The sequence below is a fragment of the Lithobates pipiens genome, unplaced genomic scaffold (assembly GCF_037356315.1).
Source record: "Lithobates pipiens isolate NorthernLeopardFrog02 unplaced genomic scaffold, aLitPip1_a1.2 Scaffold_10, whole genome shotgun sequence".
Lineage (NCBI taxonomy): Eukaryota > Metazoa > Chordata > Amphibia > Anura > Ranidae > Lithobates > Lithobates pipiens.
The window spans coordinates 103,285,011-103,301,122 of NW_027507686.1; the positions used below are offsets into that span (position 1 = coordinate 103,285,011).

At 47.2% G+C, this 16,112-nt stretch overlaps 1 protein-coding gene across 1 annotated transcript in view; it reads right to left on the bottom strand.

Annotated features, from left to right (window-relative positions):
- Positions 1 to 14,850, bottom strand: part of RBM14 (RNA binding motif protein 14) — a 19,960-nt gene extending 5,110 nt beyond the window's left edge. The window contains exon 1 of the mRNA XM_077457030.1: positions 14,276 to 14,850. Coding sequence (XP_077313156.1) covers positions 14,276 to 14,618 — 343 coding nt within the window. The 5' untranslated portion in view covers positions 14,619 to 14,850. The remainder of the gene's footprint in view (positions 1 to 14,275) is intronic.
- Between the last annotated feature and the right edge of the window lie 1,262 nt (positions 14,851 to 16,112).

Consider the following 16,112-nt stretch of genomic DNA (forward strand, 5'->3'; position numbering starts at 1 on the left):
AGAGAGAGAGAGAGACGGGGAAGCGAGGAGAGAGAGAGAGAGACGGGAGCGAGAGCGAGAGAGAGAGAGACGGGGAGCGAGAGAGAGAGAGAGAGAGAGAGAGAGAGAGAGAGAGAGAGAGAGAGAGAGAGAGACGGGGAGCGAGAGAGAGAGAGGAGAGAGAGAGAGAGAGAGACGGGGAGCGAGAGAGAGAGAGACGGGGAGCGAGAGAGAGAGAGAGAGACGGGGAGCGAGAGAGAGAGAGAGAGAGAGAGAGAGAGAGAGAGAGAGAGAGAGAGAGAGAGAGAGAGAGAGAGAGAGAGAGAGACGGGGAGCGAGAGAGAGAGAGAGAGAGAGAGAGAGAGACGGGGAGCGAGAGAGAGAGAGAGAGAGAGAGACGGAGCGAGAGAGGAGAGAGAGAGAGACGGGGAGCCGAGCGAGAGAGAGAGAGAGAGACGGGGAGCGAGCGAGAGAGAGAGAGAGAGAGACGGGGAGCGAGCGAGAGAGAGAGAGAGAGAGCGAGGAGAGAGAGAGAGAGAGAGACGGGGAGCGAGAGAGAGAGAGAGAGAGACGGGAGAGAGAGAGAGAGAGAGACGGGGAGCGAGAGAGAGAGAGACGGGACGAGAGAGAGAGAGAGAGACGGGGAGCGAGAGAGAGAGAGAGAGAGACGGGAGCGAGAGAGAGAGAGAGAGACGGGGAGCGAGAGCGAGAGAGAGAGAGAGACGGGGAGGAGAGCGAGAGAGAGAGAGACGGGGAGCGAGAGAGAGAGAGAGAGAGAGACGGGGAGCGAGAGAGAGAGAGAGAGAGAGAGACGGGAGGCGAGAGAGAGAGAGAGAGAGAGACGGGGAGCGAGAGAGAGAGAGAGAGAGAGAGACGGGGAGCGAGAGAGAGAGAGAGAGAGAGAGACGGGGAGCGAGAGAGAGAGAGAGAGAGAGACGGGGAGCGAGAGAGAGAGAGAGAGAGACGGGGAGCGAGAGAGAGAGAGAGAGAGGACGGGGAGCGAGAGAGAGACGGGGAGCGAGAGAGACGGGGAGGGAGGAGAGAGAGACGGGGAGCGAGAGAGAGACGGGGAGAGAGAGAGAGAGAGAGAGACGGGAGCGAGAGAGAGACGGGGAGGAAGAGAGAGAGACGGGGAGCGAGAGAGAGAGAGAGAGAGACGGGGAGCGAGAGAGAGACGGGGAGCGAGAGAGAGACGGGGAGCGAGAGAGAGACGGAGAGAGAGAGAGACGGGAGCGAGAGAGAGAGAGAGAGAGAGAGACGGGGAGCGAGAGAGAGAGAGAGAGAGAGAGACGGGGAGCGAGAGAGAGAGAGAGAGAGAGACGGGGAGCGAGAGAGAGAGAGAGACGGGGGAGCGAGAGAGAGAGAGAGAGAGACGGGGAGCGAGAGCGAGAGAGAGAGACGGGGAGCGAGAGAGAGAGACGGGGAGCGAGAGAGAGAGACGGGGAGCGAGAGAGAGACGGGGAGCGAGAGAGAGAGACGGGGAGCGAGAGAGAGAGACGGGGAGCGAGAGAGAGAGACGGGGAGCGAGAGAGAGAGACGGGGAGCGAGAGAGAGACGGGGAGCGAGAGAGAGAGACGGGGAGCGAGAGAGAGAGACGGGGAGCGAGAGAGAGAGACGGGGAGCGAGAGAGAGAGAGAGAGACGGGGAGCGAGAGAGAGAGACGGGGAGCGAGAGAGAGAGAACGGGGAGCGAGAGAGAGAAGAGACGGGGAGCGAGAGAGAGAGACGGGGAGCGAGAGAGAGAGACGGGGAGCGAGAGAGAGAGACGGGGAGCGAGAGAGAGAGACGGGGAGCGAGAGAGAGAGACGGGGAGCGAGAGAGAGAGACGGGGAGCGAGAGAGAGAGACGGGGAGCGAGAGAGAGAGACGGGGAGCGAGAGAGAGAGACGGGGAGCGAGAGAGAGAGACGGGGAGCGAGAGAGAGAGACGGGGAGCGAGAGAGAGAGACGGGGAGCGAGAGAGAGAGACGGGGAGCGAGAGAGAGAGACGGGGAGCGAGAGAGAGAGACGGGGAGCGAGAGAGAGAGACGGGGAGCGAGAGAGAGAGACGGGGAGCGAGAGAGAGAGACGGGGAGCGAGAGAGAGAGACGGGGAGCGAGAGAGAGAGACGGGGAGCGAGAGAGAGAGACGGGGAGCGAGAGAGAGAGACGGGGAGCGAGAGAGAGAGACGGGGAGCGAGAGAGAGAGACGGGGGAGCGAGAGAGAGAGACGGGGAGCGAGAGAGATGGATAGAGATCTGATAAATAGAATAAAATGTGATTTACGAGGGCATGTTTAGAGGCAGAATTAGGCAAGAGTAGGTAGGGGCAACTGGTGACGAGTAAATCTTAAGGCATGGCTAGTAGCCCAGAACTTGAAATTTTGAGCCTTGATATGGAGGATTCTACTTACTTGAAGAAGTTCCCCTTTCGTAACATGTTACACCCATATTCAGGGTGTAACACATTAAGAAAAGACCGATCCCTGCTGCAGCTAGCGGGTATCTTCCCCCCCCCCCCCCCCCACTAGCTGTCACAATTTTAAAAAGGAAATGTGGCTGAGTGGAGTTCCACCCGTGTCACTCATTCACAGTCCTCTGAATGAAAAATGACAAGTCCTGGCAGCAATTGCAGCTGTAGTTTTCAACGAACTACCACGGCACTCATTCAGTCTTCCTGTCAGATTGTATCTGCTTGCCTGTATGACTTATGGGCAGATACATGGAGGCTTGCAGGAAACCTGCATTAAGGCTGGATTCACACCTATGCATTTTTTGTGCTTTTAGCATTTTGCAGATTTGCACTACAGTCTATTTATCATGGTTTCCTATGGCACACGTTCTGTAGAGCAAATGGCAAAAAGCATAGGAGCGAATCCAGCTGGTGCATTGCTTTAGAGCGGTGGTTCTCAACCTCAGTCTTCCTGTGCCCCAAACAGGCCACATTTGGGGAATTTCTCTTAGAGCCGGTTCACACAGGGGCGATTCAGATCCGACTTCAGGTCGCCCCTAGTCAGACAACATGTAAAAATCAATGTAAGTTAATGAGAGCCGTCTTAATGCACACTACTGAAGTCGCTCCGACTTCAGAAAAGGTTCCTGTACTATTTCTTAGATAAAATAGCTGTCCAAAATACCAAGCCATTGACTGATGGGTTTACTTCCTCTTTTTTTCCCTGCAAAGGTAAAGCATAATGGACTACTATGCATCGCATAGTAGCTCATTATGTGTCACTTACCTGACACAGGAGCCAGCGAAGTCGCCGCTGTCCCCTGTAGTCCGCCGCATCCATGTTGCTTGTGGCGTCTCGCAGCTCCGACAAATCACAGCGGCGCAACCGCGATGACGTCACTCCCGCGCATGCGCACGGAAGTCGCGTCTCGCAGCTCCGCCGCTGTCATACGGCGAAGCCGCGATGACGTCACTCCCGCGCATGCGCACGGGAGTCGACAAATTAGGCAAATCCATTCTTGGATTTGCCGCATTTAGTGCGCCTGCACGCCGCTGTCTACGGCGCATGCGCCGTAGACAGCGGTGCCCATTTTCGGGCAAATATCTCCTAAACCATATAGGTTTAGGAGATATTGCTTGGACCTACAGGTAAGCCTTAATCTAGGCTTACCTATAGGTCCAAGTTGTTTGGAAGGGTTTACTTCCTCTTTAAGACACCTGTGCACGATAAAGGGAAACCTGCAAACAGCCTGTTGGGGGTACTTGAGAACCACTGATTTTAGAGGCTCCAGAAACACTTCTTTATATTGTTTGAGGACATTACAGCAACAAGTAAAAAATTATTTTTTTTCCAAAATTGTGAGGTTTTGGTTTGTAGTGCAAAAAATTAACTGCAGGAGGTGATTAAAGGAGGGCCAGTTTAAAAAAAAATTAAAAGTCAGCAGCTGCAAACTTTTAATAAAGCACACTTACCTGTCCAGAGCGCCCGCGATGTTGGCCACCCGAGGCTGACCCGTCCCTCGGTCTCTGGTCCCAGCGCCGCCATTTCAGCTAAGGGAAACAGGCAGTGGAGCCTTGCGGCTTCACTGCCCATTTCCTACTGCGCATGCGCAAGTCACGCAGCGCTTTGTGAATGGGGCGCGCTGTGTTCTGGGACACACAGTTCCCAGAACACAGCGCACGGAGGAAAGAAGACCCGAAGATCTCCATGGAGGAGGAAGAGGCAGATTAGGATGATGTGTCTAGCAACAGGCATTTCTGTCAAGTAAAAAAAAAAAAAAAAAAATTCTATTTTTTTTCTCTAATTTTTACTTTTTTTTTCAGGGTGGCCCTCCACTTTAAATACCACCAAAAGAAAGCTCCATTTGTGGAGGAAAAAGAAAAGACAATTTTGTTTGGGTACAATGTCACAGGACCAATTGTCAGTTAAAGCAATGCAGTGCCGAATTGCAAAAAATGCTCTAGTTATTAACACTTTCATGCCTATTTTTGACATTTGGTGTTTAAAAGTTACAATCCATATTTTTTGCTAGAAAATTTAGAACCCCCAAACACATTTTTTTAGCAGATAATCTAAAGAATAAAATGGCGATTGTTGCAATATTTTATGTCACACAGTATTTGGGCAGGAGGGTTTTAAACAACTTTTTGGGAAAAGGGACACCTTCATGAATAAAAAAAATAAAAAATAAAAAAAATAAAGTTAGCCCACTTTTTTTCTATAATGTGAAAGATTTTATGCCGAGTAGATAAACATGTCACGCTTTATAATTGCACGCACTCGTGGAATGACAAACTACGGTACCTAAAAATCTATATAGACGCTTTAAAAAATATATTTTTAGTTACCAGGTTAGAGTTACAGAGGAGGTCTAGTGCTAGAATTATTGCTCTCACTCCAACGATTGCGGTGATACCTCACATGTGTGATTTGAACCCAGTTTACATATGCAGGCGCGACTTCCGTATGCGTTTAATGCACAAGGTCGCAGCGACACACACACATACACTAATTGTAAATAATTTTATTGCTGTCACAAGGATTGTAAACATCTCTTTTGACAGAGATAGGTGGCGACAGGTACTAAAAGACCCCGGTCCCTCCTTTGCACTTCAAAGTGTTCAGATCGCAGTTTTCCGCCATTCTGAATACTGTATTTATTTTTTCAAAACTGGGGCCATTGGCAGCTGAGTAAACGGGAAGTGACGTAACTTCAGTGTTAACGATCAGGACACTGGAATGAAGCCACTTACGGCTTCATTCCAGTCTGTCCCTAGGCACGACCCCTCTCGCTCCTCTGGCATAACAGCCGAGCTGACGACCAGCTGTGTTGTGCCAGTAAGCTCATCCCCCCCACAGAACAGTTAACCCCTTCCATGCCAGTGTCATTTATACATTGATCAGTGCATTTTTTTTAAGCACTAATCACTATTGTGTCACTGGTCATCAAAAAAGCATCACTTGGGGTCAGATTTGACCGCCACAACGTTGCAGTCCCGCTAAAAATCACGATCACCACCATTACCAGTAAAAACAAAAAAAATGAAGTCCTTAAATCTATCCCCTTTTTTGGTAGGCACAAATATATACGCTTATAGGGATTTTTTTTTTTACCAACAATATGTAGAATATAATTGGCCTAAACTTAAGAAATTTGATTTTTTTGATGTGTACTGTAGCAGAAAGTAAAACGTATATATATTTTTTTTGTCACTTTTTTTGGTTTATAGCCAAAAAAGACTCAGTTAGACTTACCGGTGACGGTATTTCTAAGAGCCTTTCAGGACAACCCCGGAGAGAGTGTAGCTCCACCTTGTAATTAGGAAACACATGCCCACTTTAAAAACACCTCCTCTTCCTCCATGGCTTCAGTTATTGTGGCCTTCTGACGCTGGAAAACAAAGCACAGAAAGCACAACACCATGGTAGAACTTAATACATTTACTAAGCATAACCTAGGGAGGGAAGTAACGGTTGTCCTGAAAGGCTCTTAGAAATACCGTCACCGGTAAGTCTAACTGAGTCTTTCTCAAATCGCCTTTCAGGACAACCCCGGAGAGGATAACCGAGAAACTTACCCTAGGGCGGGACTACTGCCTGCAGTACCTTCCTGCCGAAGGCCTGATCTGCTGCAGACAGTAGATCTAACCGGTAGTGCCGGAGAAATGTCGAATAACTGGACCAAGTGGCAGCCTTGCAGATTTGTTCAGGCATTGCACCGGCCCTTTCAGCCCAGGAAACTGCCGTGGATCTAGTAGAGTGGGCAGCAATACCTGAGGGAGGTATTTCTCCTTTTGCTTTATAGGCTTCTGTTATAGCCAACTTAAGCCATCTACCCAGCGTACTTTTAGAAGCTTTCTCCCCCCTGCGTGATCCAGAAAATATCACAAAGAGGGCGTTTGATTTTCTAAAATCTTTAGTAACTTTCAGAAACTGTAATAGACACCTTCTCACATCCAATGTGTGAAAAACTTCCTCTCCTGCATTTGCTGGGGTTGCAGAGAATGTAGGCAACACTATTTCCTGTGATCGATGGAAAGTTGAGGATACTTTCGGTAGGAATGCTGGATCCGTCCTCAGTACCACCCTGTCCTGATAAATTTTAAGGAAGGGTTCTGTAATAGCTAGAGCTTGTAGCTCACTGACTCTCCTGGCCGAGGTGATGGCCACCAAAAAGATTGTTTTTAAAACCACCTTCTGCAAAGAAGCTTCCTGTAAGGGTTCAAACGGTGCTCCCGAGAGACCCTGTAAAACTGTAGACAAATCCCACCTGGGAAAGTCTTTAAGGGCTACTGGTCTATTTCGAGCAAGAGCCCTAAAAAATCTAGAAATTAAAGTTTCTTTAGATAAAGTCTTTTCAAAGAAAACTGATAAGGCAGCCACCTGAGTCTTCAGGGTACTGGCTGCGAGACCCTTCTCCATTCCTTCATGAAGAAACTCCAAGACTGACACCGTGCTCTTGACCTTGAGTTCTCTAGAACTGCACCAGGAGTTGAACTTTTTCCAGACCTTCATGTAAATTGCCTGTGTAACTGCCTTCCTACTGGACAGCAGGGTCTTTACTACTTTATCTGAGAGACCTTTAGCTTTTAACAGGTCCTCCTCAGAAACCAGGCGGTTAGCTGCAGGAGTTCCACCTCTGGATGACTTACTGTCCCCTGGGATAACAGATCTTTTCTGAGTGGTAACCTCCATGGGGGCTTCGAGGCTAGGTTTCGAAGACCCGCGAACCAAGGCCTTTTTGGCCAAAAAGGAGTGACTAGTATTAAGTCTGTCCTTTCTTCCCTGAATTTCCTCAGTACTAGTGGAATTAGAGGAAAGGGGGGAAAGGCATAGGACAGCTGGTAATGCCAGGGGTGAGCGAATGCATCCAACCCTATTGCTGCATCTCCTCGGTGAAGAGAAAAGAATCTGTCCACCTTTGAGTTCTGCTGGCTGGCAAAAAGGTCTACCTGTGGAACCCCCCAGGCCTCGGAGATCATCAGGAACACTTTCTGATTCAGACTCCATTCTGCCTCTAGCAATTTGCGCCTGCTTAGGAGGTCCGCAAACAAATTCTGAGAGCCCTTCAGATGCACTGCCGATAGTGAGGCTGTGTTCTGTTCTGCCCAGGCTAACAACAGATTGGCCAGCTGCATCAAGCTCCTGCTTCTGGTTCCCCCTTGCTTCATAATGTAGGTAACCGCTGTTGTGTTGTCTGACAACACCTGGACATGGTGGCCTCTCAAACTCTGCTGAAATGCCACTAAACCCAGAAAGATCGCCTTCAACTCCCTCCAGTTGGATGATCTTTGAGCTTCCTGTTTGGACCAGACCCCCTGGGATGTCTGACCATCCAGATGGGCTCCCCAGCCCCAGGCACTTGCGTCTGTAGTAAGGCGCTTGTCCACAGGAAAGGTCCACACCAGGCCCCTTGAGAGGTTTGCCTGGTCTCTCCACCACCAAAGAGCCCTTTTCGTCTTTGACGAAATTTTTAGCTGTTTTTCCAAAGGATCCTGATGGGACCAGCTTGACAGAACCTCCCTCTGAAGGGGTCTGGAATGGAACCTGGCCCACTGAACAGCCGGGATTGCTGCCGTAAGCAGGCCCAGAACTGCCATAGCCATCCTGACTGAGACTGTCTGGTTGCTCTGTATCCGCTGTACAGCTAGCTGTAACTTTTCCTGTTTTTCCAACAGCAGGAAAACTTTCTGGAGAATCAAATTTAATGTATACCCCAGAAATTTCATTTCCTGTGAGGGGGTCAGGATTGACTTCTCTAGGTTTAGAAGCCATCCCAGGCCCTCGAGGTGAGACTGGGCCCTCTGGAGATTGACTAGGACCTGCTCCCTGGAGTCTGCAAAAAACAAAAGGTCGTCCAGATAAGGAACGACTGGAATCCCCTTCAATTTCAGGGGCTCCAAGGCCTCTGCCATAATCTTCGTAAAGACCCTGGGAGAGGACGAGAGTCCGAACGGCAGAGCCCTGAATTGGAGGTGCCATACCGAACTCCCCACCTTCAATGCCAGGCGCAGGAACTGCTGCGATGCCTGATGAATTGGTATATGAAGGTAGGCATCCCTTAGGTCCAGGGATGCCATGAAGCATTCTGGGGTCAACAGCTTTGTGATGGAGAAAATTGTATCCATCCTGAAATGTTTGTACCGAATGAACCTGTTCAGGAATTTCAGATTCAGGATTAGACGGTACTTCCCTGAGGGTTTTTTCACCAGAAAAATATGTGAGTAAAAACCCCTGCCCTGCTGGTTTACTGGGACTTGAATCAAAACCTCTTGCTGTATCAGCTCCTGTAACAAAAGCTTCATTGCAGAGGCCTTCTCCTGATCCCTTGGCAATGTTGTCACATAAAACCTGCTCGGGGGTAGTTCTGAAAACTCCAACCTGTACCCCTGATCGACAACGCTCTTCACGAACAGATTTGGAGACAGCCTGTCCCATTGTTCGCGAAAAGCTGACAGTCTCCCCCCCACTGGGGAGATATTGTCACTTGTTCTTAGGGGACTGCTCTGGGGGAGATCTAAAGGACTCCACCCCTGCCTTTGCCCTTCTGTGAACCCCATCTGCCCTTGTGCTCCTGGACTTTTTTATGGGACTGCTGAAAAGCACGAAAATTCTTTTTGGCAATCTGCTTTTTCTTAACTGGAAAAGCCTTCTTTTTATCGGCTGTTCTATCCAGCACAGACTCTAAATCAGGACCAAAGAGCAAGTCACCCGAGAAGGGAAGACCACACAGCTTGACCTTAGAAGCAGTGTCCCCAGACCATGTTTTCAGCCAAACTGCTCTTCTGGCTGAATTTACAAGAGCCGAAGACCTAGCGGCCAGTTTAACCGATTCTGCTGATGCATCCGCCATATATTTGACTGCATTCAGGATCAGTGGAAAGGACTCTAAGAGATCCTTGCGGGGTGTCCCCGCCTCAATATGGCTCTTCAGCTTCTCTACCCAACATTCCAGATTCCTGGCCACCACCGTAGCTGCCATTGCTGGTTTTAGACTGACTGACGCAGCATCCCAAGCTTTTTTAAGGATGGAGTCAGCTTTTTTGTCCATTGGGTCTTTAAGGATCCCCATATCTTCAAAGGCTAGATCCGTTCGTCTGGATACCTGCGAGAAAGCTGCATCGACTCTGGGTTTCTTGTTCCAAACCTCTGAGTCCTTATCTTCGAAGGGAAACCTTCTCTCGAGAGCTTTAGAGAAGAAAGGGGCTTTTTCTGGGTCCTTCCACTCCTTTCTCACTGAATCTGAGAGGACCCTGTGGACAGGAAAAACTCACCGTTTTGTTTCGTCCAACCCCTGGTACATTTTGTCATGAACTGACAGTTGTACTTTTTCTTCTTGAATTTCTAGAGCAGTGTAGATTGCTTTTAGAATATCTACTTCCTCTAGTGATAGCTTGAATTTGGAGCCCCTGCTATCTTCTTCCTCCTCCTCGGAATCCCTGAAGGAGATGAGAGTACTACCCCCTTCGTCTCCAGACTCTTCAGTTTCCACCTGTCTGGATGACGACGCCCTGGGGCTGGGCGGTAAGTTCTGAGGCTCGGTCTGTGCGGGAGGGTTTTGTATCAGGATGGACCTGACTGAACTCAAGGAGTTTGTCAGCTCTTTAACCGAAGAAAACAAATCCTTATATTGTTGAGATGTTTCCTCTTCCACCAATTCTCTGATACAATTTCTGCACATTGCCTTCTGCCATGAATCTCTGAGGGGGGTTTTGCAAGGAGGACATTTTCTCTGACCTGGTCTAGCTTTTCCTAGTGATTTTTCCTGAAACGACATACAGGTTTAACTCACTAAAAGCTCTCAACAACCAGTTGCTTAACACCAAGCCAGTGCAGAGACCCACCACCAAACAGACCACTAGTGAGACCCCAGAACTAGGCTGCAAAAGGTCAGAGCGAAGTCCACCTCTGACCTGCGACAGGCCCCCAAGAGGGGGGGAACAGACAAAGACATAGCCCACAGTAAAGCAGAGGGTGCCAGTGCACCTTACGTACCTGGGCTGGACCGGTGCTGGGGGCGCCTGTCTCCGCCATAGCTGGCTTGCACTCTTCCATCGTTTGAGTGAGGCAGCTATTTTACAAACAGCTCTCATTTTAAATTTTCCCGGCCGCCGCGTCATCAAGGCCAGCCGGAAGCGGAAGCACGCGGTCACCTGACCCGCCCCATGACCCCTGCGTTCCAGGCGCTTGAACCACGGCGCCACGCCCCCTCAGAGCGCCCGCGCGTCACCGTGAACGACGCCGTCGCCCGGGACCCGGCGCCGAAAAACGGAGCCATGCCGCTGACCTGCAGCGGCCTCCGCCAGCAACAGAGCCCTCCCTGCGCTAACAAGCGGACACCGGGCACCCGACGCCGGCACTCCGATGGTCCTTACTCCCGTGAGATGGCGGGACCAGGAGCTCCAGGAGTCCTCTCCCCGTGGAGATGCTGCTGGGGGTCAAAGAAAAACAACCTGCAACGAAAGGTAAGCCTTACTCCGCTGCAGAGAGTGTAGCTCTCCCTGGTTCAGGCACATGCTTCCTCCAAGGAGGAAACACAATAACTGAAGCCATGGAGGAAGAGGAGGTGTTTTTAAAGTGGGCATGTGTTTCCTAATTACAAGGTGGAGCTACACTCTCTCCGGGGTTGTCCTGAAAGGCGATTTGAGAAAATAAAACCGCAGGAGATGATCAAATACCAAACGCAAGCTATTTGTAGGGGGGGGAAAAAAAAATCATCAATTTTGTTTGATTACAACGTCGCACGACCAATTGTCAATTAAAGTTACGCAAAAAATTGCCTGGTTATTAAGGGGGTAAATCCTTCTCGGCTGAAGTGGTAATTACCCTCCTCTAATCTGCATCTCTCAACCTTTTCAACATAGCCTTGAAATAATTTTCGGGGCTCAGAGAACCCCCAGCTAAAAATTACAATAGTTACAACTCATGATACATTAGTGTGATGGTCAGTGAGAAGAGGGGGAGCTTGCAGGGAAAAAAATTCAATTTGTGATGTGAGAGTAACCTTTAAGGGGCGGGTCTGCATCACCTGGGGTTGACAATGGGCATGTTCACATGATTTAATTTGGGGCTACTTCAGAAATTAAATTGTGTCTAGTATAGGGCTGAAACAACTAATTGATTAATTGACAACTAATCGATTATGAAAATGGTAATCGATTAATTTCATAATCGATTAATTGGCCAGTAACATAATGGGTTAAAAAAAACTAAAATGAGCCCTTTATAATACAAAAATAGCAAATAATCGCTACTGTAAATATTACTTTCACTGTTCTACAGTAAAAAAAAAATGAACCCCTTACAGTAGTGATCATCTGCTTTTTCTACAATAAAGGGTATAATACTAAACGTCTTAGACCTGGTTCACATCTATGTGTTTTTTGGTGCTTTTTGCAGAAATGCATTACAGTTCATTTACATGATTTCCTATGGGACAAGTTCACATCTGAAAGGGTCAGGGACTTTTAAACGTTTTTAAAATGAACGTAATATCTAAACGAAAACCACATACACTGTCTGAAAAATCCTTTGACTAAGAAGTTTGCTATTATTTCTAAATTTTTCCGTCACTGTGGTTGAAAATTAACATCAATTTGACCAACTTTTTTTTTTTTAAGGTTATTAATCGAAACAATAATCGGCCAACTAATAGATTATGAAAATAATCGTTAGTTGCAGCCCTAGTCTAGTAACAATAAAAGCTAAACAAAGCTGAGCCAACTACAGGATTAAAGGGAAAATTACCAACACTGGAGCAGTTGTGCGTGGTAACCAGCTTTAAAGAGGAAGTAAAGGCTATTTTTTTTTAAAATGCAACCTGCAAGGCAAAGGCATAATGAGCTAGTATGCATAGCATACTAGCCCATTATGAATAACTTACCTGAGAACTAAGCAGTCCTTTATCTTTGCCGCTGCCATGTATCCCGGAGTGACTTCCGTGTCTCGCTGCTCCAGCGCCGTAATTAGCCGGAGCCGCAATGACGTCACTCCCGCACATGGGAGCCAGCACGAGCGGCATATCGCCGTGATCTGCGGCGTGCTCAGTGCACGCATGCGCCGTAGACAGCGGTGCCTGTCTTTTTGTAAATATCTCCTAAATCGTATAGGTTTAGGAGACATTTTTTTGAGCTACAGGTAAGCCTTAACCTAGGCTTACCTGTAGGTTAAAGTGGTTTGTAACTGCCAACTGTCAGTGTATAGCTGGGAATAACTTTCAGGATATTACACAAGGAGTTAAGTCCCATACAGCACAACTTGGTACAAGACTCTGCTAGACTCAAAACTGTAAATGTGTTTTCCAGACTCAAAAGGGTTACTTCACCTTTACAAAAAAAAAAAAAAAAAAAAAAAAAAAAAAAACACACACATCACTGTGCACCTCTAACATTGCATAGTCCATTTAACATACCTCATGACACCTGACTGGAATACCCCCAGGACATTGCTAAATGAGGCCTGGCTGTTACTGCTCACCTCCACCATGACAGAAATTAGCTTTTTCTCTGATTCAAGCCCCTCCATGCAGTAGCTCTGAACTCAGCATGAGACCTTGCTTCTGTGATTGTTATATAGGATCTAGAGCCGGTTTACACTTGTGCGATGTGGGAACCCTGCAAATCAATCCATCATGGGTCCCCGCATCGCAGTTCACATCACCTTATGCGAACTGCTGGAAGAACGTCAAACAATGTTTAACAATATCGCACTGCAAACTGACAGTTAAGACATGAATCGGATTGCATGGATGTGAACACCCATGTGATCTGATTCTGGTGCGGACCAAAAGAAAGGTCCTGGGCATGTTTGGTTCAAATGCGATCCTTTATCAGCCATACTATCTGTATGGCTGAAATTGCACAGCGCACTAGTGAGAGTGCCAACAGTTTATGTAGCACTAAACATCATAAGGCCTCTTGCACACTGTACCTTGCAAAAAGGTCAGTACAGCTTTTTTTTTTTAACCAAGCTAAAACATGGCCCATTAATTGTAGTAATATGCCTATGCACACTGGCCTAAACTGATGAAGAAATTTGGGGTTTTCCCGAATATGTTATAGTAAAATTTAAAAAGTGCTCATAATTGTGATTTTTGTTTATAGCGCAAAAAAGCACCACAAAATTTATCAAAATACCACCAAAAGAAAGCTCTATTTGTGAGGGAAAAATAAAACAAAGACGACATCAATGTTTTGGTACAACAGGAACGCAGTGTCGTATTGCAAAAAAATGGCCTGGTCATTAAGGGCGTAAATGCTTCCAGTCCTTAAGTGGTTAAGGTTGCACAGTTTTGCAAGTTTTTTGGTAAAGGTGCACTAGCATTTTCAGTATTTTTTGTTTTAGCCAGTGGAAAGCTAAATTAGGAGAGGCAATTGATGCTGAGAGAAAAAAAAAAAAAAAAAGAAAAAAAAAAGGGGGGGGGGGGGGGGGGGTGAGAAGAAACTACACATCGTGCGTTTACAGACACGCCATTAGTCTATTGTGCGGCTCCACCCCAAGCAAGCTCATGTACTTTATGAGCGACACGACGCTCAGGTGTGACCGGCAGAAGATACAACAGGGGGATCATTACAAGCGCTTCAAGTGACCCCGATATCTACAGCGTACAGGGAAACAGTCCACTGGATGGCATGAGTGTGTTCGCGCGTTTACACAAACTGCATTGTGTTCAGTATTTTATTGCCACCAACACAATGCAGACTTCATCTGAAGGCCTACACGTAAATACGAATGGCGCCTATAGAATTGTGAACGGACTCGCACATAACATAGCGAACAACGCGATAAGCTATATACTATAAGCCAATACTATGCCCGCTTCCGGTCTCAATGCCGCCATCTTCCCTCCTCCCTCTCAAGCCGCCATTACCTTTCACCACATCACACTCCACCACCCTGCCGTAGGCCTCGAACATGGTGCGGAGTTCAGAGGCGTCGCAGGCAGTGCTAACATTGCCCACAAAGATCTTCCAGGTGTTCTGCGGTCGTGGTTTGGACAGCTCCACCACCATCCTCTTCCCGTGCAGCTCCCGCCCGTTCAGCTCATCAATGGCTTTCCTGGCCCGTTCGGCGCCCCTCATGTGGACAAAGGCGTACTGCTTCATAACGGCGCAACTTACTACCGGGCCGAACTTCTGGAACAGGTCAGTTATCTCTTCCTCCGTGGTGCGGTCGTCCACGTTACCGATAAAGATCTTCAAGGTCTCTTTCATAGCGGGGAACTCAGAAAGAGATGATGACGCTGCGCGAGCTTCACTCACACTGCCAGGCGGATAAAGGGTGCCGTTCACTTCCGGGCTGTAATGACGCGACGAAGCCTCCCACTCGGCGGATATTATATAACAAAAGCGGATTATTAGGGCGCTGTGTGTGCACACAGTAAATTGCCCTGCGAGCTCACGTCTGACTACACACGTATAACAAATATATCACACTAGGTACATATAAGCCTCTGGAAAAGGCGGGTAGAAACAGGAAATTATGTAACCAATCAGGTGACGCACAGAGTCCATGTGACCTCGTCCTTCTATGGAAGGAGTAGACAAAATGGTTGAAAATGTATTTGTGATGTAAAAAGTGTGATTCAAAGATCCCAACTGCTCTTCATTTGCAGGGACTGCCTCCATTCACTTCTCATTTATTCCTTTTGTATTGTTTGATAGAAAAAAGAACAATCGATTTTTAAATCGTTTTACGGTAAATAATGTAAGGGGATTTGCACGTGGTACTGAGGTACGAACATCAGATATTTATGGCAGAAATCTGAAAATGGTGGGTACAGCACTTGTACATACTTACACATAAATATTCTTCTAGCATTTTTTTTAAACTATGGAAATTGTTACATGCATACAGTATTTGCACATAAATGCATGTAAAAATACTGACCATAAAAAACAGATATTTTTGGCTGTTTTTATTACCAATCGATACACAGCAGTATAGGCACCCGTGTATAGTGCCTTTAAAAACACTGAGCTGCATTTAGATCAGTAAAGAAAAATGCCTGCCTGCCAAAAGTTTCATTAGATGCATAGTTTGCGTTTGATGTCTTTGATTAACACAAGATTTTATTTTTTTTCCACAGGGGAAAGATAAGTACTTGTATTTCACATGTTGGGTAAAATCTGATGTATTACAGTTGGGAAATACTAATGGCCCATACCCACAATATGAAAAATACCACTTTCGATTCGATCATACAATAATCGGACTGTTAGTACAGAGTTTGAGAGCCGATCACAACAGTGCATCTGATATTATTCAATCAGACAAGCACAACATTTTTCCACATACGATTTTGGTTTAGTCAGTACACTTGACGTCCAAAAATACATATACACTAAGATACAACACAACACGTGACATCACTTCTGTTTTTTTTTTCTTCTGTCCTATGATAATTTTCATGACTTTAGTAACCTATGCAATTTCTACTCGTGACTAGTAAGCAAAAAAAAGTCAGACGATCTGTTTTCCGATTCGTGCGTATGGGGCAGGTAGGTACAATATGCAGTCTTCTAGAATTAAGACAAAAATTGGGTTTTATGCCATTGGATAAAAGGAGATATGCACAAATGCAGCACTTTGTAACTTCACTTCCACTGCCATTACGTGATGGGGATAATTTGTTACCAATAAAGAAGTATTCCACACCATTTTGACAGGAAGTTCTCTTTCATCTTCTAACTTTCCTCAGCCTTCTT